This window comes from Sturnira hondurensis, unplaced genomic scaffold (assembly GCF_014824575.4).
Source record: "Sturnira hondurensis isolate 20B ecotype Veracruz unplaced genomic scaffold, ASM1482457v3 Scaffold0008196, whole genome shotgun sequence".
NCBI lineage: Eukaryota > Metazoa > Chordata > Mammalia > Chiroptera > Phyllostomidae > Sturnira > Sturnira hondurensis.
Window position 1 is genome coordinate 19,852,993 of NW_028080827.1, and position 24,805 is coordinate 19,877,797.

The following is a 24,805-nucleotide window of genomic DNA, read 5'->3' on the forward strand; positions in this document are numbered from 1 at the left end:
AGTGTGAGGCTTCAAGAAGGCTGTAAGCAGAAGTTGTACTTAGAATTAGGAGCACTTGCTCATTTTCCCCATCTTGCCTATAGGTTTCAATCCTAGCTACAGGCAACATGCGAGAATTCTCCTGTGATCAAGAGTTTTAAACACTTCTAGCAATTGCCTGCACTTGAGAGGGAGGCATTATGATCTTCAATAATTCAAATGTCTCTGCCATCACTGAGGAAAAGCTGTGCAGGTTTTCTGATGTCGGGATGAATTGAAAGCGCTTTGGGTTTTGGGAAGATAAATGAGGATTCACCCCTTGATGCCCCTGTGCGTGTGTGTGTGTGCACACGCACATGCTCCCATGCATGTGCACATGTGTGATAGGCAAATTTTCTAAAAAGCAGGCATGCTTGCACACACAGTACAATTTACAACAAAACTGAAACTTCTCGAACTAGTCAGTGTGAACGGACTGTGATGCCACCAGGTTCACAGTCAGCCCGTCGACAGCCCCCTGTGGAGACTGGAGAAAAAGGAAGTGTGTGGATGAGCCGTGATGAGGGTGCATTCAGAACTAACACCGATAAAATGCTTCGTGTGGGCCTGTTCCTTTAAGTCACGTGCAATGCAGCAGGGAGCGGAAACTTTCCTGGACTCCAGGAAGAGCTGTTACCCCACGTCAGAGACATTACCCCATGACAGGCGGCACCGAGCTGCCAGTCAGACCCGTGGGGACCAGGTGCACAGGTTTCCTAGCCAGTGTCCTCGAAGACGAAGACAAGCAGCCGAATGCAGAAACACAGTCGGATGAGGCCCAGAGGAGCATGCTTTGCAAATGAAAAGGAGTCACCTAGCAACTTTTGAACTTTTAATTAACATTCTGTCAGAATGGGCGTGAATCATTACCCTTTCTACCTGTTTTTAGGCCTCCTCACTGCGTGTGGCCCCTCCACCCTGCAGCTGTCGAGTGGCCGACAGGGACCACCTCCGAGAACATCTTAAAACAGCCCAAGTCATTTATAAGCATTTTTAACAGCACATGGTCTGTAATGAATGATTAAGTAAAACCTTTTGTGTTAAATTATGATGTTAATAATGATTCTGTCTCCTGTAATTTATTATGAATTCTCAAATGCTTCGGGTTTGATTTTGATAGAATGCAACAACAACGAAGTTTATGTGATGACTTTATTTTTAGAACTCCTTCTTTGAAGGCACACATTTCCCCCATCGCTGCTGCTACTGTAATTATGTACAAGGCCAATCACTCATTAGAGTTAGGATACATTATCTTCTAGACAGATGAGGCTAAATAAGCAGCACATTAATAATTCAGAGAGCAGTTCATTATGCATGTGGATGCCTGCTTCGTAACTGAAATAAGAGCCTCATCAGCCTCTGCCAACCCTTAAACAATAGTTCTGTGTTATTGCAACCACATTCGGGTTTACGCTTGTTAAACTGCTACTTGGATTATTTTATCAAACATTCATTTATTTGTGGTCCCTTACTGCTGAGAACAGATTTTGGAAGCTCCTTTTTTTTTAAGTTAATGATTTGAGCAATGGGTGTTATTAATTCTCAGAATATTATAAACATGATTAATTTCCAGGCAGAGATTTATTACATGAGGATTTCAACTATGTCAACTGAAATGCATCACTGTCAACATGAGTATCATGGCAAAAACAGAATACGCGCTACACTTCAAGTGCTGGTGCTCGGAACTAAATCAATTTAAATTGTGGCTGAAGCAAAATTATATTCTCCAGTGAAAAGGAGTATTTCCAGCTTCCTTTATTTAGCTTGAAGCATTCTTGTTAGATTGTGATTTAGAAAGGTAGTTTAATAAAACTCGGCTTCTACCGATAATGTTTTGTCTTCTGTTTCTTTCCCCTCGTTTTACTAGAAGAGGCTAGCCCTCTGGCATTCCCACACATTCCCAATGTGGCCAGCAGGCATTTGGAGGGAAGAGCACTGGTCGGAAGTCAGGGGTCATGAATGCGGATCCTCTGCCTGCCTCAGTTTCCTCGTTTGTAAAATAAGGGAGGACCATGTGACCCCCAAGGGCTCCTGAGAGATTGGATTTGATGGGGTCTGTAAAGTGGGACTCTGCACCAGGCCTGGCCCAGGCAGCCTTGGGGAGAGTAGGTAGGGTGCGGGGGGGTGGGGGGGGGCATGTCCTGTAAGCGGACACAGGAAGGGCCCATCCCTCCATCCCTCAGCCTTCCATTAAAAGGTCTTTCTCTTGCAGAATCTTTTATAAGGACTTAATAATGTGACAGTTCCCTTCCTAAGCCCTCATCAGCCATTCCTTTAGCTATCAGTCAATACTTTCAGCAAGAATCAACTGGAAGTAAATTCAGCAAGTATCTACTCACTGCTGTTATACCAGACACTCTCCTAAGCCCAGAGGCCATAGGGATGAATAGCAAAGAGCTCCGGCCTTATTAAAGAACACAGATAGGTCAGCAGATAACTACAAGGCACATAAAAGTATGATAATAACACTCAAAATGTATCAAGCCTTCATGCCACTCCAGGCACTTTAACTAAGCGCTTTACATGAATCTTTATACAACCCGATATATTAGGCAGGTGCCAGTATTACGCTTGTTTTCAGATAAGAAGACTGAGGTTAAGAAATGTCAAGCAACTTGTGGAAGGTCTCTCAGCAAGCAAGTGTGGGGGCCAAGACAGAGCAGCCCAGGTCTGCCAGACGTCCAAGCCTGTGTGTCTGACCATTGTACTACCCAACCTGCCTTGTGTTGGCTGAGAGTCAATGATCTGGCCCCAGAGAAGAGTTTAAGTTCATCCCTGAAGAAGTCTCTGGTGTTTGGCTGAGGCCATAAGAAAGCTCTTCTTCCAGAAGAGGATTCATCCGCCTGTGTGATGAAGTCGCTTTCAGGCATGTTGCCTTTATCCACGGGATCCCAGTCTGCTCTGAGCCAGGCAGAGATTGGGTGAGCACTGATCGAGTTGCACGGACATGGAGGGGTCTTCTGATCCCATAAACCCGTGCAGGTGGTGATGTCCTTGGTAGACTTCACAGCATCTGAAGGGCCTAGGCTACACAAGTCAACCCTTTAAAAATGATGTTTTCTCTTTGTATAATGCTTTATACGGTAAATAGACATGAGCATATTTGACCCCCAAAATAAACTTGAGAAATAAAGAAGACAGAGGTTATCATACCCATTTTACAGACTGGGAAACAGAGACCATGCAAAATTAAGTGAGCTGCCCAAGGTCATCCTGTTAAGGAAGTGACAAAGCCCAGGCCTGCTGATTCACTTCCCTTTCTAATGAAAAGGTTTATGGGACAGCTGGGCAGCTTCTATTTTAAATAATTGTCCTTATTTGCGAAATTATTTTAATTAACAAATGATGATAAGAGCTACCCTGTGTCCAGTGCTTTCTCTGTGCGGGACCCTGTTCCAAGGTCTTTGCACACTCGCGTACACCTCACACCGGCACTGCCACCTGCACTGCCAGGCTGGACGGAATGCAACTCCGGGTCACTGACAACTTTTTCCCACAGAAACCAGAGATTTGGTTACGTCTTTAAAAAGTAGGTCTATCACGTATGTTCACCTTTATTAGCACTATAATTGCATAATTATTAATTAATTATAATTGCATAATTACTATATGCCAGGAATTTCACCGAGCGCCAGGAATACAGAGACACTAGACACCCTCCCCACCCTGAGGAGTTGAAAGAAATATAAAACAGCGTGCGCAAAGGAAGAAAAGCCCAGCCCTCACGGGCATGCTATTTGAGCAAAGCCCTGCAACCTACTGCTCGAGTTCGTGGGAAACACTACTGCAGACTGGCGGGGCCGGAAACACACTGTTCACAACATAGAACATGGTCCATCCTTGAAGACTAGGACAGTCTCTGTGAAGTGAGGAGAGAGAAACCTCCCCCAGAAGAAGGAAGAACAGCCAAAGAGCCTGTGGTGTGTCGGGAGAGGCAAAGAACCAGCCGGGCTGAGGCGGAGAATCTGGGAAGCAGGGACTGAGAGAAGTGGTTGGAGCAGTCCACTGAGCAAGTCTGAAAGAGTCCAGCTGCCAAGCCGGGTCTGTGGACTACATCGTGTTTGTTTGTTTTTTTAAATTTTTATTTATTGATTTGAGAGAGAGCAATATTGATTTGTTGTTCCACTTATTTATGCATTCATTTGTTGATGCTTGTATGTGCTGTGACTGGGGATCGAACCTATAACCTTGGCATATCAGGAGGATGCCCCAGCCAACTGAGCTATGCAGCCAGGGTTGGACTGTACCATGAAGGAGAGGAGGAGACCTGAAAGAGTTCTGAGCATTGACGAACCTGGGTTCGGGAGACAATCTGGTGGTAATGCTCAGAATACCAGGGACCAGCAGGGAAAGGACCGGCCTGGGAAATTACATTAGTATAGGTCCAAAGTGTTCTAGGTCTTATAGATGCTTTCAAAGAAACAGCAACAAAAAAAAGGAGCTAGCTGCCATTTATCAGGTGCCAGGAGTTGCTCTAGATGCTTATTTAATCATCAGAAGTCAGAGGCGTTCAATGCCACATTCGAGATCACACATCTAGCCTGCGGCCTAGTGAGGTTATGAGCCTCAGTCAGTCTGGCTCCATGGAAGTGTCCACTACAGAGTGCTGCTGGCACCCCTGCCTCCCATGGAGGAAGGAGAAGCAGCTTCTCAGGCCGAAGACGTCTAGGTCAGGATGGTGATGGTAATGGAAAGATGGCAGCTTAGAGACATATACCAAATGTCCTAGCTTTTCTCTTAGGTTCGGTATGACTCACAAGCTGGGGTCTAGGTGGACTGGGCACTGCAGTCTATCTCTGTAGAGAGGAAGAAACTTCAGGACAGCCTGTCCTTACTTGCTGTCCACAAGTAGTGGACACTGAGTTCTTCTGTGTGGTTTAGAGACCGGATAAACGGCACTGAGCTGCATCCAGCTACCAGATGCCTGCCTACCTCTCTCCCTCCCTGACTGGGGCCTGAGCTTGTCTTTGCTGGTTTATATACTATGGCAGCATAAGACAAGTTTAGAAGACAAAAATAACCTTGGAATTATCTTGTGAATTCATGGTAATTACCATGCAATTACATGCTCAGTAGCCACAATGGAATTCCAGAGTATTTACAGTTCACTTCCACATACAAAGCTCAGGCCTGTGGGCCTTCACTGTGGAGGACGGAGCAGGGCAGCAGGGCCAGCAGGCCTGATGGCAGGTCTTCCCAAGTGACTGAGTAGTGGAGCCAGAACTTCTAGTAGCTCGTTCCTGTTATTTCAGCAATAATTCCTGATAAGTCCACCAGAGCCACACCCTCTTCCAAAAGATGTCCTCTGAGCTCACGGCCTGCCTGGAGTGACTGCCCAGAATTGTCCTTTTCTAGGGATGGTGTGACTGACCTCTGTGCTTAGTGAATCACCTGCTTCTGCCCCAAAGCACTCATTCACTGGAAGTCCCGTGAATTATATCCTTTGAAGTCTCGAGTCAGAGGGAAATGCTATCCACTTACTGCATACCTCATTTTTCCATTCTTTCTTTCATGCAAAAAAAAAAAAAAAAAAAACACACTGATTGCCTGTGAAGCGGCTTTCTCCAGAAAGTCAAGAGTGGCCTCATCAGTCATGTTGATACAAGTACCCTTGATACCAGGGGACAAAAATGCCATTCCCCTAGGCAGTGCCCCCTCAGAAACATGCCACCCCATTCTACTCACGAGAAAAGCATCAGACAAACCAAAACTGAGAAGCATTTTATAAAACATCTGCACAGTATTCCTCAATACTGTTAAAAGATCATCAAAAACAAGGAAAAGTCTGAAAGACTGTCACAGAGAAGAAGGACCGAAAGAAACAAGACATCTAAATATAATGCCACACGCAGAGGGGATCCTGGAAGCAGAAAGGGGGGACTAATGAAAAGGAAACACAGTATGGACTTAAATGAATAGGAATGTAGTGATTTGGCTTCTTAGTTCCAGCCAATGCACCATTACTGTGACGTGTTAGCAATAGGGGTTAACACAGACTCTCTGTATCATCTGCGTAAATTTCCGTTAATCTACAACTATTCTAAAAGCAGAAGTTTATGTAAACATTCTGTAGAGAGTCTTAACACTCAGTCATGGTCTTTTCCAGTCGCAGGCCACCCATCGCTACGCAGTGATGACCACGCAGCTGAGGCACAACCATCTCTCGCTGTTTTTCCACTACATTTTTCTCCAGATGTGTAAGGCCAACGGCATCGGCTATGACATCGAGGTATGAAGGGTGACAGTTAGCCAGGTCTAGACCAAATAAATACAGGTGTGTGGATGATCTAGGCAGCTAATAATCTGGGGCCCCTTCAAACAGATACTCTTTAAACAGTAGTGGGATGTGTTTTTAGAGGAAGGCTGGGTGCTGCTTGGGGAACAGTGGAAAGAGAGCTCCACGGGGGGGTGGCTCTTTGTCCTGGGAAGTTCGGCTCTGTCCCCAAACGTGCACACCCACTTTGGTAAGGCAAAAGCTCTGTAGCTCACCAGATGTAAGAGGAATTTGGGGGACCATCTCTTGATCCTGACGCATACCTGCAAGCTCCCTGATCCCACCCAAAGCTGCTTATCAGTGTCCATCCTCGTCTTAGTCTGCTTGGATACTGTCATCACAAACGTCACAACAGAAATTCGTCTCTCACAGTCCTGGGGCAGGGAAGTCCATGGAGCAGATGCCGGTCTGTTCGGTCCCAAGTGAGGGCTCTCTTCCTGGCTTGCAAAAGGCCGCCTCCTCCTGTGTCCTAACATGGCAGAGAGAGAGAGAGAGAGTGTGTGTTGGTGTACTGGTGTCTCTGTAACCTCTTGTATAAGGACACTGGTGCTATCTGGACAGGGCTCCACCTTACAACCCCGTTTAGCCTTAATTATCTCCTTCAAGGCCCTGTTTCCAATATAGTCACGTGGGGGTTAGGGATTCAACCTGTGAATTGTAGGGAGGGGCATGCAATTCAGTTCATAGCAGCATTCTTCTCCCTACATATAGAACTCTTTCAAGAAAGAGTTCTAGTAAAAGCAATTTCTCCCATTTTTGTCTATTTTTAATGATATTGATGCTCCCTGCCCAGATGGATGGGGGCGAGTGAAGTGTAATATCTCCTACCTAAACCAGAAACCTTGTTTTGTGCCTAGAGACTCATGTTACTTGGAGAAATAGTTTCACGTTCCTGCACTTTGGTTCCTATTTTCAAGACTCCGACACTGATGGCTATTCAAGGCCCGAGTGACCCGTGCACTCTGACACGTGGCAGACTCATTCCACATCACAGCAAACGTATTATTAAAGTAACTCACCTCTCACATTAAATGCAATTTGTAGATAATGACATAAGAATTGGGCAATAACCAACTAATCAAATGTTTTGATCTGCAGATACTCGGTTCTCCATCTATTTTTATTTTTCCTACTTGAGGACATGCAGAAGTTTTCAGGAGTCAAGTCTTTATAGGTCCTGTAGGCTATGTAAAGGTCCCTATGCACTTTGAAAAGCATGTGGACCTTACACACAAGGCCGTCAGCGAAGAGGACGGCCCTATCGACACATGGCAACCTCCGCCACACACGTCAGGGAGCACGAGGCCCTTCGGTTAAGTTCATTCATGCTGTTTGCAAGTGTGTATAATGGAGCGGGTGTTCCCTTGCACATTACATTAACATTAGTAAAATATAGAAAGAATGAGAAAAGCCAGATTGAACTGATTTACCTGAAATTAATTGTTACAGCTGCTGAACACAATCCCTTTGAAATTAAATAGTTTTCAGCCTCAAACTGATTAGACTAAAACACTTCTAGGTACCAGAAGTTGGTTAAATCTAACTTTAACGTTATCTGAATCTATCTGTTTTATTTTCTTCTAAATGATCAAAGCAGAACAAGCTCCGGGAACAGGCGTATGTGGCAGGGAAAGTGTCCTGCCTGGAAGAAAACGTGCTCCATAACTTTCTAGTGCCTGGAATTATTAGAGATTTATTTCTTTGGCTAAAGGCTTTGTATTTAATTGAAGTTCCAGTACTCCTGGGAAAAGTAAAGCACCGCGTTTTATGTTATTTATACCTTTGTGGCTCTGAGTCGATCAGATTCATTTCTAAGAACAAGTTTGAGTACAGGAAACAGACCGCCATGGCTCGAGGGAACAGTGTGTGGTGGTGTGAGGGAGAAGTTGCCCCGAGGGTGAGGAGACTTACGGACAGGAGTCTCCTGGGGCACAGAGAACACGGCTCTGCCTCCAGGTCACCTGTGCTGTGCTGAACGGCTATAAAAGATGAGATATGAGCCCTGGCCAGTGTGGCTCAGATGGGTGGAATGTCATCCCATAGATCTAAAGGCCACGGGTTCGATTCCTGATCAGGGCACATAGCTGGGTTGTGGGTTCAATCCCGGTTGAGGTACATACAAGGCGGCAACCAGTCAATGTTTCTCTCTCACAACGCTCTTCCCTTCCTTTCTCTTTAAGAGCAATGAAAAGATGTCCTCAGGTGAGAATAAAAAATATATTTTTAAAAAAGATGAGATACGAAATGGAAGAGAAAGAAAAACATGAACTGAGGGCAATGGAGTAGTAGAACCATATGAAGAAAAAATAGCAGAAGAAAAGAGAGGATAAAATCCAGAAACTGGAAGAATCCATTTTAAAAAATAAGGAGGAGAGGATAAACAGAAAGAAAAACATCAAATAATAAATGAAGTACAAGAAGAAAGAGAGAGAGAAGAAAAACAGGGTCCTAAAAATCTGAGTAGAGAAAAACAAGTCACATGACTACTTGGAAAATTTGGAAATTCCTCAACAATGTCCTTGCTCTAGTTTTCCTGAGGTGGGTTCTTATCTTCTCACACTCTGGGGTCCACCCCTGGTCAGAAGCATCATTTGTTTTCTTAATAGCCTGTCTTAGCCTTTACAGAGCACCTACTACGTGCTGGCACTGAGCTGGGCGCTACTACTTCATTGTCTCTTCAATCTTCATATTTCTCTTGTAAGAAGACATTATCTCTAGCAGGTCACACTGCAGGATTTAGGCTCAAAGAGCTTAAGCACTTTCCCAAAGTCACACAGCCAGTCATTCTGTGGAACTGACATTTCAATCAGTAATTTCCACAGTCAAACATGATTCTTCTCTTCCACCAAGCAGACCCCTACATGCCTTTCCCCCCGCAACAACTGTCTGTATTCCAAAATATTATTACCAACCCATCCAAGAATTCTGGGAAACGTTTCAAATAAAATATTTCATCTAGGCACCCCTTGCATATTTCTTAGCTAAAATAAAGAAGCACAAACTTCTTCATAGCCACCACGACTACCTTACAAAAGAAGAAAACAGCTGTGTTTAACCATCAGCTTCTCTAAGCCTCTTTGGGTTACGCTGAGTCTGAAAAGATCGGTGTCACCTCTGCTAGGAGCTCCCAGTCTCGGTCACATTTAGTACCGGTGCCCTTCCCAGAAAAAGAAGCAACAGTAACAACAGATGGCTGTCAGTGCCACCGAAGAGAACCCTTGGAAGTCCTTATTCTCGACATTATGTTTTTCTCCCCATTGTTGTCCCAGAATTTCAACCGATGGTTCTTGTCCAAATTTTCAGGGAAAAAACAAAAAAGGGAAATGAGACCACCCTATGAGTTTATTCTTCCTTGCTGAGTATTGGAAGGAAGCATTGTTTGAGTTTGTAACCAACATGGTAGGTCTCATGCTTGGTGGTTCCGCAGTACTCCAAACCACCGCCACTGATTTCCTAATGAAAGGGAGTTTCAGCGAAAGCCACGTGGAGGGAAGTGCCCTGTTTACTGCCGAGACAGTGTGGGGCAGGGCTGGCCCCACACACTCCAAGGCAGCGTGCCATGGCCCTAAAGAGTTTCACCAGCAGCAGCGATCATTTCCTGAGGCCAGGATGTTGCCACGGTGCCAATCATCAGGACTATGGAAAACCTCTGATTCTCCTCCTTCTAGGCACACGACAAATTGTTTGTCCTTGGCCCTGTCCCCAAAGCCAGGCATGGCCAGTGAAATATGAGCAGAAGTAAAGTATGTCCTTTCTACACAGAACCTGTGAGAGCCACTTCGTGAGTTGCCATGTCCTTCTCCTGCCTCAGAAATCGTGGATGTGCACCGAGACAGAGCTTCCTTCAGCCTGGGTCCCCAGGTGATCCAGCAGTGACCAGAAACCCCGCCCACCCATGTGGGACGGGGAGCATGAGCCCAAACCACACTCCTGTTGTTATACACCACTAAGAATTGTTTGTTTGTTTTTTCGTTACTTCAGCATAACCTAGCTTATCTCATTGATTCAGAAATTAGCATCAAGAAAAAGATGTTCCCCAAACAGAAAGCTAATATTTCAACATGGAATCAGTATGAAAATTATTGAGATAGTTTATTTTGTGAACTAAGTCTTGGAAAGCTACAACACATCTCTGTCTCCATAACTAGTGTCTCAAGTTCTCAGCAGTCCCACATGCCCCAGGGCTGCCACACTGGACAGCACGGTAAAGGACATGAGACACCCTGCAGATGGTCAGTCAGTGGTCCTCAACTCTGGCTGCCCCTTAGACTGACCTCAGTGAGGAGCTTTGCAAAGCACAGATGCCCAGGCAGGGCCGGGGGTAGGGTGAGCCCTTGAGGCACTTAGCTGGAACACAAAACTTAAGGGAGCACACACACAGACCCTTGGAAATAAAGGTGAATAGTGTTGCAATGCAATATGTGAAAAATCAAAATGAATGCAAAAACCCATAACAATATCAACAATTTAAATGAAAACATACCGATTTTTCCTTTGTCTCAGGCTCCAAAATAGCTCAGCGTGACACCATACCCAGGGCCCACTCTAGACCAACAAAATCAGGCTTTTTAGAGGTGGGGGCAGGCACTATATTTGTAAAAGCATTCAGAGGACTCTGATGTGCGGCCAGCATTGGGAGCCACTGTCTAGTCCAATGTTTAGTCCAATGCCCAGATTTCCTGATACAACGGGGAGTCAGTGGGCATTCAAATCTGGGCCCAGGGTATCTTTTACCAAATTCCCAAAATGTTTTCTTTTCCGCACTTCCTGAAATGAGAAATTCACCACTTCATGGGGCAGCCATTTCCACCATTGGACAACTCTGGTGTTAACTTTTATGAATTTGGAGAAAACTAGTAAAAGATAATTTTCAAAACATAATAAAAAATGTTTCTCATACAGATGCAAAATCAAACAATGATGAAGATGTCATTTAACAGTGAAGAATTAAGCACATGTTATAACCAGTACAAACCGGAATCCCAAAAGAGACATCTTAATAGATCAGGAATATCGAAATGAATATGCAAACAGCGCAAAACTGGTTTCCCCATAAAGGGAGCGGGAGGAAAAGTAAAGAAAACTCTGGACAGAACCTGCTTGTCTCTCGGTTGTCTATGACCTGGACTTGTGAAATAGCTCCCATAGGGTCAGGAAAACACACTGTTTTCCACTGAAATGTGAATTATTTCCACACAACAAACTGCTTCTGTTTCCCACCATTGCTCTTAGAGCAGTGACTTCATATTTTGGCGGGCTCGAGGGTCCCCGGGAAGTGAAGGCACATCCCCTCCCCATGACCCTGAGCTTGGGTGATGCCCACGAAAATGCGTTGTCATGAGCACACTCAATGATTCTGATGCAGATATTCTGGGGATCTGATTCCCCAACACTTTGTCCTAGACCAAAGTGAGCAAGTGTTGGTGGAGATGTAAAGGGCACCTGTGCACTGTTGCTGACGATGTAAGTTGGTTCAGCCACTATGGAAGTTCCACAAAAATTTTTTAAAAAATACTGTATGACACAGAAATTCCACTTCTGGGTATCTGTCCAAAGGAAATGAAATTACCACCTCAAAGAGATATCTGTACCCTCATGTTCATGGCAGCATTTTTCTAAATAGCCAAATATGGAAACAACCCAAGTGTCCATTGGTGAATGAATGGATGAAAGAAGATACCTATACAAGGGAATGTTGTTCAGTTATGAGAAAAAAGGAAATCCTTCCATTTGCAACAACATGGATGGACCTTGAGCGCACTGTGCTAAATCAGATAAGCCAAAGACAAATGTCCTATGATATCACTTATCTGTGCAATCCGAACAGCCAGACCCCTAGAAATGGAGAATGGAATGGGGGTTACCAAGGGTGGGGGGCAGGTGAGAACTGGAGCTGCATGTTAGGGGGCACAGACTGGCCACTGGAAAATGAGTAGATCCCGGGGACCCAGTGATTATAGACAGCGATCCTACATCACATACTCCGGAACTGTAAAAGGCTGGATCTTAAACATTCTCACTGCAAAACAGAAATAACTATGTGATGTGATAGAGGACTTACATCAAATGAACATGTTGTATACCTTAACTTTACACTATGATATATGTAAATTACATCTCAACTTTAAAAAAAAACCACCATCCTAGAACATATCCACCTCGTATTCTGGAGACGGCCTTTCCAAATGTGGTTCTCACAATATTTGCACATAGCTTTAGGCTTTAATTCAAATCCCTCTTAGTGGTCGTAGTGCAGTACATTTTTCTTTACTTTGTTTTCAATGTAATGTGCTCTTCCTTTTCTCCCTGTTCAAATCTTATAGGACAAACAAGGAACTGTTTTTATATTATATGAACACCTGAAGAGGGACAGGCTGGGAATGTTGTGAGTATGACGTATGTCTATGAGATGTAATGAGCTAAGAAAATAGACTCTAACAGCCAGTACATATGATGCTTCTCACGCACTTTAATCAGCATGCTGATTTATTGGAAGTTAATCTTATTTAGATCTTCAAGTATTTTATAAAATGGCTTCAGATATGTCAGTGGGGGTTCATAATCAATTAATTATCCAGACTGATGAGTAAGGCTAGTTTCAACAACACATTACACACTCTCTCTCTCTCTCTCTCTCACACACACACACACACACACACTCATACACACTCACACGCAAGAAGTCGGACTGAGGGTGAACCAGCTCAGATGCTTGCCGGCATCTGAGTGGGAGGCTTGCCAGCATATGTAGGAATATGTTCTGGTGACTTTGGCAAGAGGCCCCCGAAAAAGCAGGGTCCGTAGGCCCTCCCCAGGCTCGGTTTTGGCCCCCGATGCAGGCTTCTCAAGGCACACGCATGCTGAGAAGGGCCTTGCTTCCCGTACTCAGAAGGTTTCTCTACATCTCCCTGTTTCCTGCAAATTTCTCTCTGGGGGGACTGCAAGGCTAGCAGGGTCGTCTCCTCAGTTAGGACTCAGAACTTGAGAGCTACCATCTGGAATTGTGTCTCATTTCATAACTTGGAATATGGTCACTTGGTGCCTTTAAGTCTTCCTAATTTGTTGGGGAATGGTTTCTGCCCTGTACATCTCTCTCTATGACATCATTCTAAAGCAATGTGATCTCACACTGAAACACACATACACACCAAGATCTGGTCTCATAAAAAAACTGACCAAGCAAGAGCCAATTTCTGCATTAAGTATCAACATTCCAAACGGTCTCAGTTGCTCCCCAGATGGACACTGGTCCTAACTGATGCACATGGAAACAGGCAAAGATGCACACAGGACAGCTCTCAATCCCCATCCAAAGCACAGTCCTTCGTGTTACCAAAGTGTTATTGAAGTGTTGTCGGCTACTGCAGGCACCATACGTGCACCCACACTGATTCCTTTGAATTGGTGCGAATGTTTTGGATTCTTCCCCTTTGGAGCTAGGATGTGGCTACAATTTGATCTAGTGCTTGCAGTCTTAAAAGCTTCTGCTCACAGAGAGGAGGAGAAGCTGGCTGTTTGAGTCCTGCCCTCCGGTCCCGACCTTTCCCAGGGTCCCGTGATCCTGTGAAACTTACTGGATCCCTTTAAAAGAGTCCCCTCACTGTTCATCCAGGCTCTCTTCCCCAGCCTGTCATTACACAGCCATGACCGCAACAGCAATGACAACTCGACCCACAACATTCCAACGAGCACACATTCACACCCGGGATGACGGTGGAGCCGCAGGCCCTCTGCGCATGTGCAGGGCGGGAGCTGCTCTTACTTCCTTGTGATGTTCTGTCCTTCAGCTCCCTCCCTGCCCTACCCTCACCTATGGGAAAATGTGAGAGCACTGAACCAATCGTGCCAGGTGCAGATCCAGGTGTTGGGCATGCAGCAGTGAACCAAAGGAGGGGTGTCTGCCCCCACGAAGCTGATGTGGTGGTGGGGTGGACACTCGGTAACCAACTAAATGAGTAAATACGGTGCAGCGAGTCCACTCCTGATGAGCCAGGAAGGGGCAGCAGCCCCTTACCAGTAGCCAGAAGACCAGAGATGAAATATTTCCTGTCCTTCTCCTTCCAAACTTGTCCCTTTGATGCCAGGACTATATCAGGGCAAAGGATACCAACCAGTTACCAGGACTGGGAGAACCAAGCACTTAACTGGATTCGAAGTTGGCAAGCTGGGAAATAAGAAATTTGTATAGTTATTATTCTAATTATGTGGGTAAGGTTCAAGTACATTTCTAAGCTCAGGAATTTAGACAATGGGTTAGTTAGGGATTGTATAAGAACTACAAGTCAGCCCTGGCTGGTATGGCTCACTTGGTTGGAACATCATCTCATAGACAAAAGAGTCATAGGTTTGATTCCCAGTTGGGGCACATGCCTGGGTTGTGGGTTCGGTCCCCCACAGGCACATACAAGAGATCCCTGGTCAGGGCACATACAAAAGGCAACTGATTGATGTTACTCTCTCACATTGCTGTTTCTCTCTCTCCCTTCCTCTCTCTCAAAAATGAGTCATCATGTCCTCAGGTGAGTATTAAAAAAAAGAACTACAAGTCACAACACAGAGACATGAGCTCGCCTTACTGGGCACTGGCCATCATGAAAGATGGACTGAAAAGGACAAGCTGGGCTGGGACTGGAACCGGACAGACCCTCACGCACAGGGGATGAGGCCAGGAGGAGTGAGGAGTGAGTGCCCTTCAGGAGGGGAGAAGAACAGCCAGACAAGCAATCAGCTAAGAAGGTTCCAACTACAAAGAGGGAAAAAACAACCTGAGGGCTAGGTGGAGGGAGCATGACCGTAGGAGCTCAAAGAGGAGGAGGCTGCTTTCAGAGACCCAGGTTGACAGGGGGATGGCATGAAGGGAGCCCATCGGCGGAAACTGACACTCAGAAACAGGGCCCGTGTCCCAGAATGCACAGGATGAGATGACAACAGTGTCCATGGGGCAGAGGCAGAGATCCGGAGGTATGGGCCAGGGAAGCTTTACCCAGGTGGGTACTAGGGCACACAGGAACCAGGCAAGAGGAAAACCATCCCAGAATTGAGGAGCTGGAAGAAGAGACTGTTTTGTGAAAAACGAAACCCTCAATCATCAAACTAACCAAGCAGCAGCGTTGACTTGATGCTGAAACCTACAGAATGAATAATTAGACCGAGAGGAGCCCACCCAGCTGTGCCTCCATGTGCCCCTGAGGTTTCCGGCAAGGAGGCTCTGACCCACAGACTAGCTTTGGTGGTAGGAATCATCCTATTGGGACACCTCCTAGATGGTTATCACTACTCACACTTCCTACATGGTTTCATGGGCCTCCTGAAAGACCCACGAGAGCCTTGCCTACTCTTTTCTAACCCATCCTATTCTTGTCCCTTCCTGCAGTCCTAGAGCCAGAGTACATTACAGCAAGGAAGGACTGTGCCTCTCAACTGACCCTCATTATACAGAAGGGAAACTGAGGCCTAGAGAGGGGATGTGATTTGCTGGGGTCACACACTAGACTGTGTCTCCTGACCTTGAATCTAGTGTTCCTTTCACTACACCACAATGACTATGTTGTGGGGCCACCCTGGAACCTTTTACAGAATACAGAGATTCTTGGACTATTGTCAGGTGCTTCGCCCCTTGTGCAAGTTTGTACCAAGTTGGCAAATTGACTTTCCCTGGACATTAGACAGGATTGAAGGTTATCACCGAGCTTCTCCCTTGCATCCCATTGTGCTTTCTTCAGTGTGAGGAATTTCTTCAAAGTGTGGAATTACAGCTGGTGTATCAGAGATCACACTAAGGTGTGGACATGGAGGTTGAGAATAGAAAACTTTAAATAGACGATGACCAAGAGATGGTCCTCATTTTCTGTAACTCATATTGAAAAAGATGAAAGATAGAAGCTTTTGTTTTCTCCCCCTTTGCGTTGCTTCATTTCCTCTGGAGCTTTAAGGAGAGGCCTTCTGTGTGGTGGCTGGGCTTATTTGGCTTTATGGCCATCAGGTGACATTGGGTGAAGACTGCCACTGGCCACCTCTTCGGGAAAGGTGACGGCTCCAAGACGGGGATGACCTTACAGGCCAGAATTTTGTGGTTTGGCTTTGCTAGGGGAACTCCATACCAGCTCCATTTAATAAGGTATTTCTTAGCACAGTGGATTCTGAGGAGAAATTTCAGGGAAGGGAAAGTGAAGGAAATTCTAGAAATAAATTAATTAATAGACAAAGGACTTCAAGGTCACCCAGCCTCTTGGTTCCCAAGCTTAGAGCCAGGACCCCCCCAGACTGAGGAGGAGGAGTGGCGAGAGGGGCACGAATCCATGTGTGGCCCCCACTTATACACGCATGCACACACATGTACCCTCACCTATAATTTGTTAAAATACAGGTCTCGATCTTTACTATATATGAGAATTACCTGGGGGACTTGGGGACACTACATAATCCTGGATTCCAAACCCAAAGATTCTGACCTTGTTGACCTTGGGCAGAGCCCAGGAGTCTGCGGTTTTAGAAGCACCCAGGGTCTGATATGTACTGACCCTGTGGCAATAAAACACAACCCCATTTCTTATTTATTATTCTTTTATTGTTGTTCAAGTACAGTTGTTTCCATGTCCCCCCACACACAAATTCATTTTTTAAATTATCGACCCTGAAGTTGCCTTGAGGAATACTTATCCCTCTAAAAGAAGAGAGATTAATATTCAGGAGCTATAAAGGGTAGGGGTAGGCCATGCTTGGGTTTGGGAAATGGAGCTCAGAAAGTTGGGGAGCACTGATCTAGCCCAATCCCTCCTATTCGGAGCTACAGCAGTGAAGGCCCAGAGGGGTTAAATCACTTCCCCAAAGTCACACAGTCGATGACAGGACAGAGGACCCTGGTCTCCTGCCCTGGGCCCTGGGAAGCTTTCCAATCCCACCCTGACCCAAGAGGAAGCATGCTCAGGTTGGAAGGCAGCCATTCTGAGAGTCCAGCGACTTGTACATAAGCTGGCTTACTCTACCCATAACAGCTAAGGAAGAAGCAATTCCAAAGTTTTTTGCAGCTGCCTTAAGGGGCAGCCAGCTTTTTAGGTTCACCCCCTCCAAACAGAACACCTTCTAAAAAATTAACCCATTCATTTAATCTATTATTTTCCTTTGAGAAGCAAAGTTTGAAAAATAGCTAGAAAAAAATGCCCTGGAGGTTTGTTCCCAGGTTAAAACTTCCAATAACCTTGTTGTGTGGGAATGTTCATTAACCACAGTGTAATTCTACAGGATGGTTTGCAAGTGTCTTTGAAATCTTTTTTAAAAGACTTTTATTTATTTATTCTTAGAGAGAGGGGAAAGGAGAGAGAAAGAGAGGAAAAGAAACATCTATGTGAGAGAAACATCAATCAGTTGCCTCTTGCACACCCCCAACCAGGGACCTGGCCCCCAGCCCAGGCATGTGCCCTGACTGGGAATCGAACCAGCGCCCTTTCAATTTGCAGCATGATGCCCAACCCACGGAGCCACACCAATCAGGACTGAAATCTCCTTAAAATGTGTGTTTGGCTTTATAAAGATAGCTGTCCATGAATGGGGCACATTCTCCTCTGGAAGTGGGTGGGGCGCATTATAGGTAGCAGGAGTCACTTGTGTGCGTGAAATAGAAAATAATACTGAGGTGCAAATGTCTCTGTAGACAAGAGAATTGTTAGGCATGAATTACACTTACGAACAATCCTATTAAACTCACTTAATTTTTAAAATGAGCTACTACTACTGTCCTCATTTGGTGGTAGCCTTTTGCTGGGAATGAGTGAATCTATTCCTATATTCTGCTAAGTTGATTAATAAAAAATATTTATTGCACAAATCCTTTTTGTTGACAAGTTAAAATGGAGGCTCATCTTTCATATCTCCCTGAAGATTGCCACCTTGTGAGATTGAAAACACTCATTAAATTCCATCACCAGACAGGCACAAATGAGAGGGTGATTGTTTGCAAGCATGTGAGGGGAATCGTTGGTAAACTCATTTGTTTGGATATCATTAACAGAACAATCGGTGATGATCTCCAGGGGGTCCTCATGACCTTTGCTCGCAATCTCTTCATCATCCATCAAGAAATATCAGCACCTAATATGCAAGGCGAGACCAATTTTAAGGTGAGGTGTTAATTAACTAACGATTTTGGTTGATTTCTATACAAGGGCTGAAAACACCTCATGCTGTATCGTAAACAAGTGCTAAACCATTTTTTTTCATTGTAAGTGGTACATTTTTACAGTGTGCAGGGTCAATGTTGTTTTTGCTGAACCCGTTAGTTAAATTTAATAGTTTGAAACTTTTTCTTTGAAATATAGTAGACCTATTTTAACTTGCTACCATTTCCAAATCCAGCTTATAAATATAACAGGGCTTTCTGAATGTGGAGGCGAAATTAAAATGTCACAATGGAGCCAAAACAAAGACGGTCACAGTCTGAATATAAGCTACCAAAATTCTGAATATAATCGACCTACATGTCAGTGTCTGCCTAGGGATTCGTGGCGAGCCCGAATTTCTGGAGGCAGGGAAGTTCTGAGACCAGGAAGAGCAGTGTGTCTGGGGAGACACAGAAGGAAGCCTCAGCACACCGGTGGGGCCTGAGCTCCACCCTCTCCAAAGTGGGGTGAACATTCATCATTAACCTTCGAGGCTCCCCAATGGCTTTTAAAGATGCCGGTTCCGATTATCCAGTCATGTGTAACAGATTTGATGTCTCTGAACTCCAGAAAACAGGAACAAGATCTGTACAAGAGTTTTTAAAGTACCAGCTGAGCAAAAATGAACACTTGGTATTGATTTCCAGGTTTTTTTATCTGATTTCCAGCCTGACTGAGCCTTCATCATGTTGGGATGGGTCAAGTAAACTACAAAGACTCCACTGGAACCCACATCATCTTTCTCTTAAATGAGAAGCCCAACAGAAGCTCCCTAAGAATGTAATTCCTGATACATTGTTTCCCTGAGCGAGGGCCTGGTTCCTCTGGCCATGGCCACAATGACAACAGCGCCTCACTCCTCCAAGTGATTTTATGAGTTGCAAGACTGACTGTTGCTTTGCCGACAACATGCCTGAGAAGATTCATTTAAAAATAGACCCAGTGTTATATCAGCTTTCACTGGTCCTAAAAGATCTATGCTCATAAAGTACTTAGTAATGAATTTAACAAAGTATAAGCTCCATCCACTAAAAACTACAAAGCATCATAAAAGAAAGATGGCCGAAATGAATGGGAAGACATTCTCGACTCATGGACTGGACGACTGATTCTTGTTAAGATGGCAATACTCCAAGAAGTGATCTGCAGATTCAATGCAATGCCTATCAAAATCCCAACTGGCATTATTGCAAAAATGAACAAGATGATCATAAGATTTGTGGGAAGATGAAGGGACACGAGATAGTCAAAATAATCTTGGAAATAAAACCCACAAAGTTAGTGGACTTATACTTCTCAGTCTTAAAACTCACTGCAAAGCTACAGAGATCGATCAACACAGTGGGGTACTGGCATAAGAATGGGCCCTAGACTGAGGGAGTAGCATTGAGAGTCCAAAATAAAGCCATACATACAGAGTCAACTGATTTTCAACAGGGATACCAAAATAATTCAACGGGAAAAGAATAGCTTTATAAAATCCTTGTGTAAAACACCACAGCAAGACTTTTATAAAATACAACAGCACCATTTTTAATAAATGCTGCCAGGAAAAATGGACATTTGCCTGCCTGAAGCTGCACCTGTATCACAGATGGCATATACACAAATTAAGTCAAATGCACCGAACACGTAAATGTAAGTCCCCAAACTACAAAACTTAGAAAACATAGGTACAAATCTTCATGACCCTGTGGTTAGCAATGCTTTCTTAGACAGGATACCTTAAGTGCAAGAAACCAAAGTAAAAATGGTAAGTTGGATTTCATCAAAATGACAAATGTTTGTGCATCAAAGGACACTGTTAAGAAAGTGAAAAAATAACTTACAGAATGGGAGAAAATATTTTTCAGTCACATATAGGATAAGGTTCTAGCGTCAGAACCACCAGAACCGCCAGAACACAAGGGTCGCGAAAAGCACCACTGAATCAAAGCCAAAACAGGGGAGGAAAAGACTCACATCAACATTCTGGTCCTTGGACACATAGACGCCAGCAAGCCCACCACTACCGGCTGTCTGATCTACAAACATGTGGGATTGACACAAGAACCACTGAAACATTCAAGCAGCAGGCTGCTGCGCTGGGGGAGGGCTCCTTCCAGCATGCCTGGGCCTGGGATAAACATAATGTGAGTGTGGTGTTACCACTGACACCTCCCTGTGGAAATGCCAGACCAGCAAGCATTGCGTGAGCATCATGGATGCCCCGGGACTCAGAGGTGTATCAAAAACACAGTGACAGGCACATCCGGGCTGATGGTGCCGTCCTGATTGTTGCTGCTGGTGTTGGTGAGTTTGAAGCTGGGATCTCCAAGAATGGGCAGACCTGTGAGTGTGCCCTTCTGGCTTACACGCTGGGTGTGAAACAGCTGATTGTTGGTGTTACCAAAATGGATTCCACTGAGCCGCCCCACAGCCAGAAGAGATACAAGTACATTGTTAAAGAAGTTAAGAAAATGGGCTACAACTCTGACACAGTAGCACTTGCGCCGATTTCTGTTTGGAATGGCGACAACATGCTGGAGCCAAGTGCTAACACGCCGTGGTTCAGGGATGGAAAGTCACCCGTAACAATGGCAGTGCCAGTGGAACCACGCTGCTTGAAGCTCTGGATTGCGTCCTGCCACCAACTCGTCCAACTGGCAAGCCCCTGTTTCTGCCCTTCTAGGATATCTACAAAATTGGTGGCACTGGTGCTGTCCCTGTGGGCCAAGTGGAGACTGGTGTTCTCAGACCTGGCATGGTGGTCACCTTTGCTTCAGTCAATGTTACAACGAAAGTAAAGTTTGTTGAAATGCACCATAAATCTTTGAGTGAAGCTTTTCCTGGGGACAACGTGGGCTTCAACGTTAAGAATGTGTCTGTCAAAGATGTCCATCCTGGCAATGTGGCGGGTGACAGCAAAAATGACCCACCAATGGAAGCTGAGCTTCACAGCTCGGCTGATTTTCCTGAACCGTCCAGGCCAATCAGTGCTGGATGTGCACCTGTGCTGGGTCGTCACACAGCTCGTATTGCTTGCAAGTTTGCTGAGCTAAAGGAGAAGATCGGTCATCAGTCTCGGAAAATAGTGGAAGATGGCCCACAGCTTTTGAAATCTGGTGAAGCTGCCATCGTTGATAGGGTTCCTGGCAAGCCCGTGTGTGTTGAGAGCTTCTCTGACTATCCTCTTGGGGCCGCTTTGCTGTTCGTTACGTGAGACAGACGGTTGCTGTCAGTGTCACCAAAGCAGCGGACAACACGGCGGCTGGAGCTGGCAAAGTCACCAGGTCTGCCCAGAAAGCTCAGAAGGCCTTTCAGTGAGAACTCCCCTGATGCTTGCCACCCCAGTCTTATTTGGTGGTGGGAGAATGGTCTCAGAAATGTTTGTCTCAACTGGCCATTTAAGTTAATAGTAAAGGGCTGGTTAATGATTATAATGCATCATAAAACCTTCAGAAGGAAAGTAGAATGTTTTATAGACCATTTGGGGCCTTTTGCATGTGCGGCAGTTTTTAAGTTATTAGTTTTTAAAATCAGTACTTTTTAATGGAAACAGCTTGACCAAAATCTGTCACAGAATTTTGAGACCCATTAAAACAAAGTTGAGAAAAAAGTAAATAAAATAAAAGTGAGCAAAGGATTTGAATAGACATTTCTTCAAAGAAGATACACAAATGACCAATAAGCACATGGAGAAATGCTCAGCATTGTTCGCCACTAAAAATGTAAATCAAAACCACAATAAGATACCATTTCACACCTAAGATGGCTAGGAAAAAAAGGCAGATAATAACGAGTGTTGACAAAAATACAGAACCCTCCTTTATTGTTGGTAGGAATGTAAAATGGCATCGCACTGTGTATTGTTTCACAGATACTCAAAAAGTTACCATATGGCCCGGCATTTCCATGCCTAGGTATACATCCAAGATAACTGAAAATATATGTTCACACAAAAACTTGTGCACTAAAGTTCATAGAAGCTTATTCACAATAACCAAAAAGTAGAACAACCCAGATGTCCATCAACTGATACATGGGTGGATCGCATTATAGTACATGGCTAACACTCCATACAGTGAATCCGTAGGTGCAAATCGTCATGACCTCGTGGTTGGGTGGTTTGCAATGGTTTCTTAGATAGGATACCTAAAGTGCAAGCAGTCAAAGCAACAGTAGATAATAGGTACAACGGAAGATCATTCAGCCATAAAAACAAAGTCAAGTTCTGACATAAGCAACAACATTAATGAATCTTGAAAACAATACACTAAGTGAAAGAAGCCCAACTCAAAAGGCCACTTATTGTATGATTCCATTTATATGAAAGGCCCAGAGCAGACAAATCGATAAAGACAGAAAGTAGATTAGCAGTTGCCAGGAGCTGGGCAGGGGGCGGGGGGCGGGGGGGTGCGGTAAATTCAGAATGGTGGCTAACTCTTCTGGAATTACATAGTACTGATGGGTGGTTGGGAATATATTTAAAACCTCTGAATTGTACAATTTATAAGGGTGAATTTTATGGTATGTAAATTTTACCTCAGTAAAAAAAATAGCCAAATAAAATAAAATGGAAAGGTGCCATTTTCCCCCCCAGAAACCAATAGAAATACTCCCATCATCCTACTAGCCATCATTTTGGGGTGACTGGACCAGTGACTCTCAAATTATTTGTTATTTTTTCTGACCTATAATGGATCAACATTGTAAAATACAACAAAAAAGAATTATTAGAAAAATTAAAAAATTAAAGATGTATAAAATATAAGCCCATTTCTTTTATTATTACATTTAATAGCCATTAAAATTTCTGTAAATGTTTCCGAGCTCTTACTCTCAGGTTCTGTACTGATTTCATCAAGACTGATAGCCAACAATTTGTAGACGGGCGCTGGTTGGCAGAGCGCACCGGAGTCGAAGTGGCTAAACCACACTCCCCTGCAAAAGGCCGTGAGAGCCTGGGCGTGGGGACGCCGGAGGGAAGAGTGGCAAGAGGTGTTTAAGTAACGAGTACTATTTTTATTGTTCATTTACAGACCACCATTAACGATATTGAAGTGATTCTAGGAGTCACAGAGGAAAACAAAATGAGATTTGAAGAAGAGCTACGGTCTAAAGATGATTTTAAAAAAACCAGCTCTCTAAACCTGATAAGTGAATGATCCTGGACTACATTACTGATTTTGGATTCCCATCTGGAGCCAAGAACAGGCAACGTTTCTTTTACTCTTAGGAATAAAAGAGGTGAAGAGAAAAAGTTACTTTGCTTTGTTTGCTAAGAGGCATATCAGAACAGATTATAATGTAATGCTCTGTTTAAAAAAATTGTTTATTTCACTTATTAAACCAAAACCTATTTGCATTTTCACTTGAGAGTATTGAACAATCTCTTCCTCTTTCCACACTCCGGGGAAAAAATAACTAACAAGAAATTTACAAGTCTTACTGCTACGACTTCTGTATCTACCTCTTCCTAAATTTCAGGCTAATGGAGATTTTGTTTTTAAAGCTTCATAAACTTTTCTCCTCCTATTTCTAATAGTAATTTGTCTTCTGCACATAAAAAAATTAAATAAAAGCTTAATCATTGATATTTGGCAAAACAAACAAAAACATCTTTTCTAAAAGAAAATTACATTTGTATGTATTTTTAAAGAGACCCTTTATCATTCCTTGTATTTTTATTGTACCAAACCACTATTGTTTAATTGTTGCTATTTTTCAAAAAATTAAGGCAAGCCAGTACCTTGTTAACGAAAGCCGCAGAATTTGTCTAGGGGGCAGTATCTGCTCTTCGTTTAAGATACAGTGTAACTCGAGCCCTGCAGCTTGAACAAACATTTGTGTCCTCTCCTTCTCCACTGGACTCAGCAGCAGGATTTTTGCAAGCTTGGTTCAACAGCACCTTTAAAGGGTGAATTGTTAAAAGTATGCAGTGCTGACATTAACTCTCAGCATTTGCTTCACAGTTGTGCCAAATATTTATTCATCATCCAGCTTTAACAAAAAGCGAAAGGAGCAGGTGTCAACAGCAACATCACACAGTGGTTTTAAAGAATGATATCTTTATAAATATTGGAGTATGTTGGGGAAAGAAGGGGTATTTTTTTCCTTATGGGATTTCCATAATTTTTCAACTATGCCTCAGCCACAGGCTGCATTTCTGCGATAAAATCACCGTGTGTCTGTGTGTGTCAGCTTTTGTCTCGCTATAGTTGGAAATACATTAATTAGCCAGGTTTCCCGCCTGTGCTAGGTACGAGGATGACCTCTTTTTCTTGCCAGATCGCTCTGATCCATATGAGGGAGCCCATTGTCCAGACACTTGACGGATAGGAAGTACTACATGCCCATTAGACTCTCCCCT

The 24,805-nt window shown here is 44.2% G+C and overlaps 1 protein-coding gene and 1 pseudogene across 2 annotated transcripts in view; both read left to right on the top strand.

Annotated features, from left to right (window-relative positions):
- The window catches only part of IQCH (IQ motif containing H), a 187,126-nt gene extending 162,535 nt beyond the window's left edge, over positions 1-24,591 (top strand). For both annotated transcript variants that reach the window (XM_037054202.1, XM_037054203.1), the window contains 4 exons: positions 6,131-6,253; positions 12,622-12,683; positions 18,306-18,414; positions 23,475-24,591. In XM_037054202.1, coding sequence (XP_036910097.1) covers positions 6,131-6,253; positions 12,622-12,683; positions 18,306-18,414; positions 23,475-23,600 — 420 coding nt within the window. In that variant the 3' untranslated portion in view covers positions 23,601-24,591. The remainder of the gene's footprint in view (positions 1-6,130; positions 6,254-12,621; positions 12,684-18,305; positions 18,415-23,474) is intronic.
- On the top strand, positions 18,955-22,042 carry LOC118992469 (elongation factor 1-alpha 1-like; annotated as a pseudogene).
- Positions 24,592-24,805: the final 214 nt, after the last annotated feature.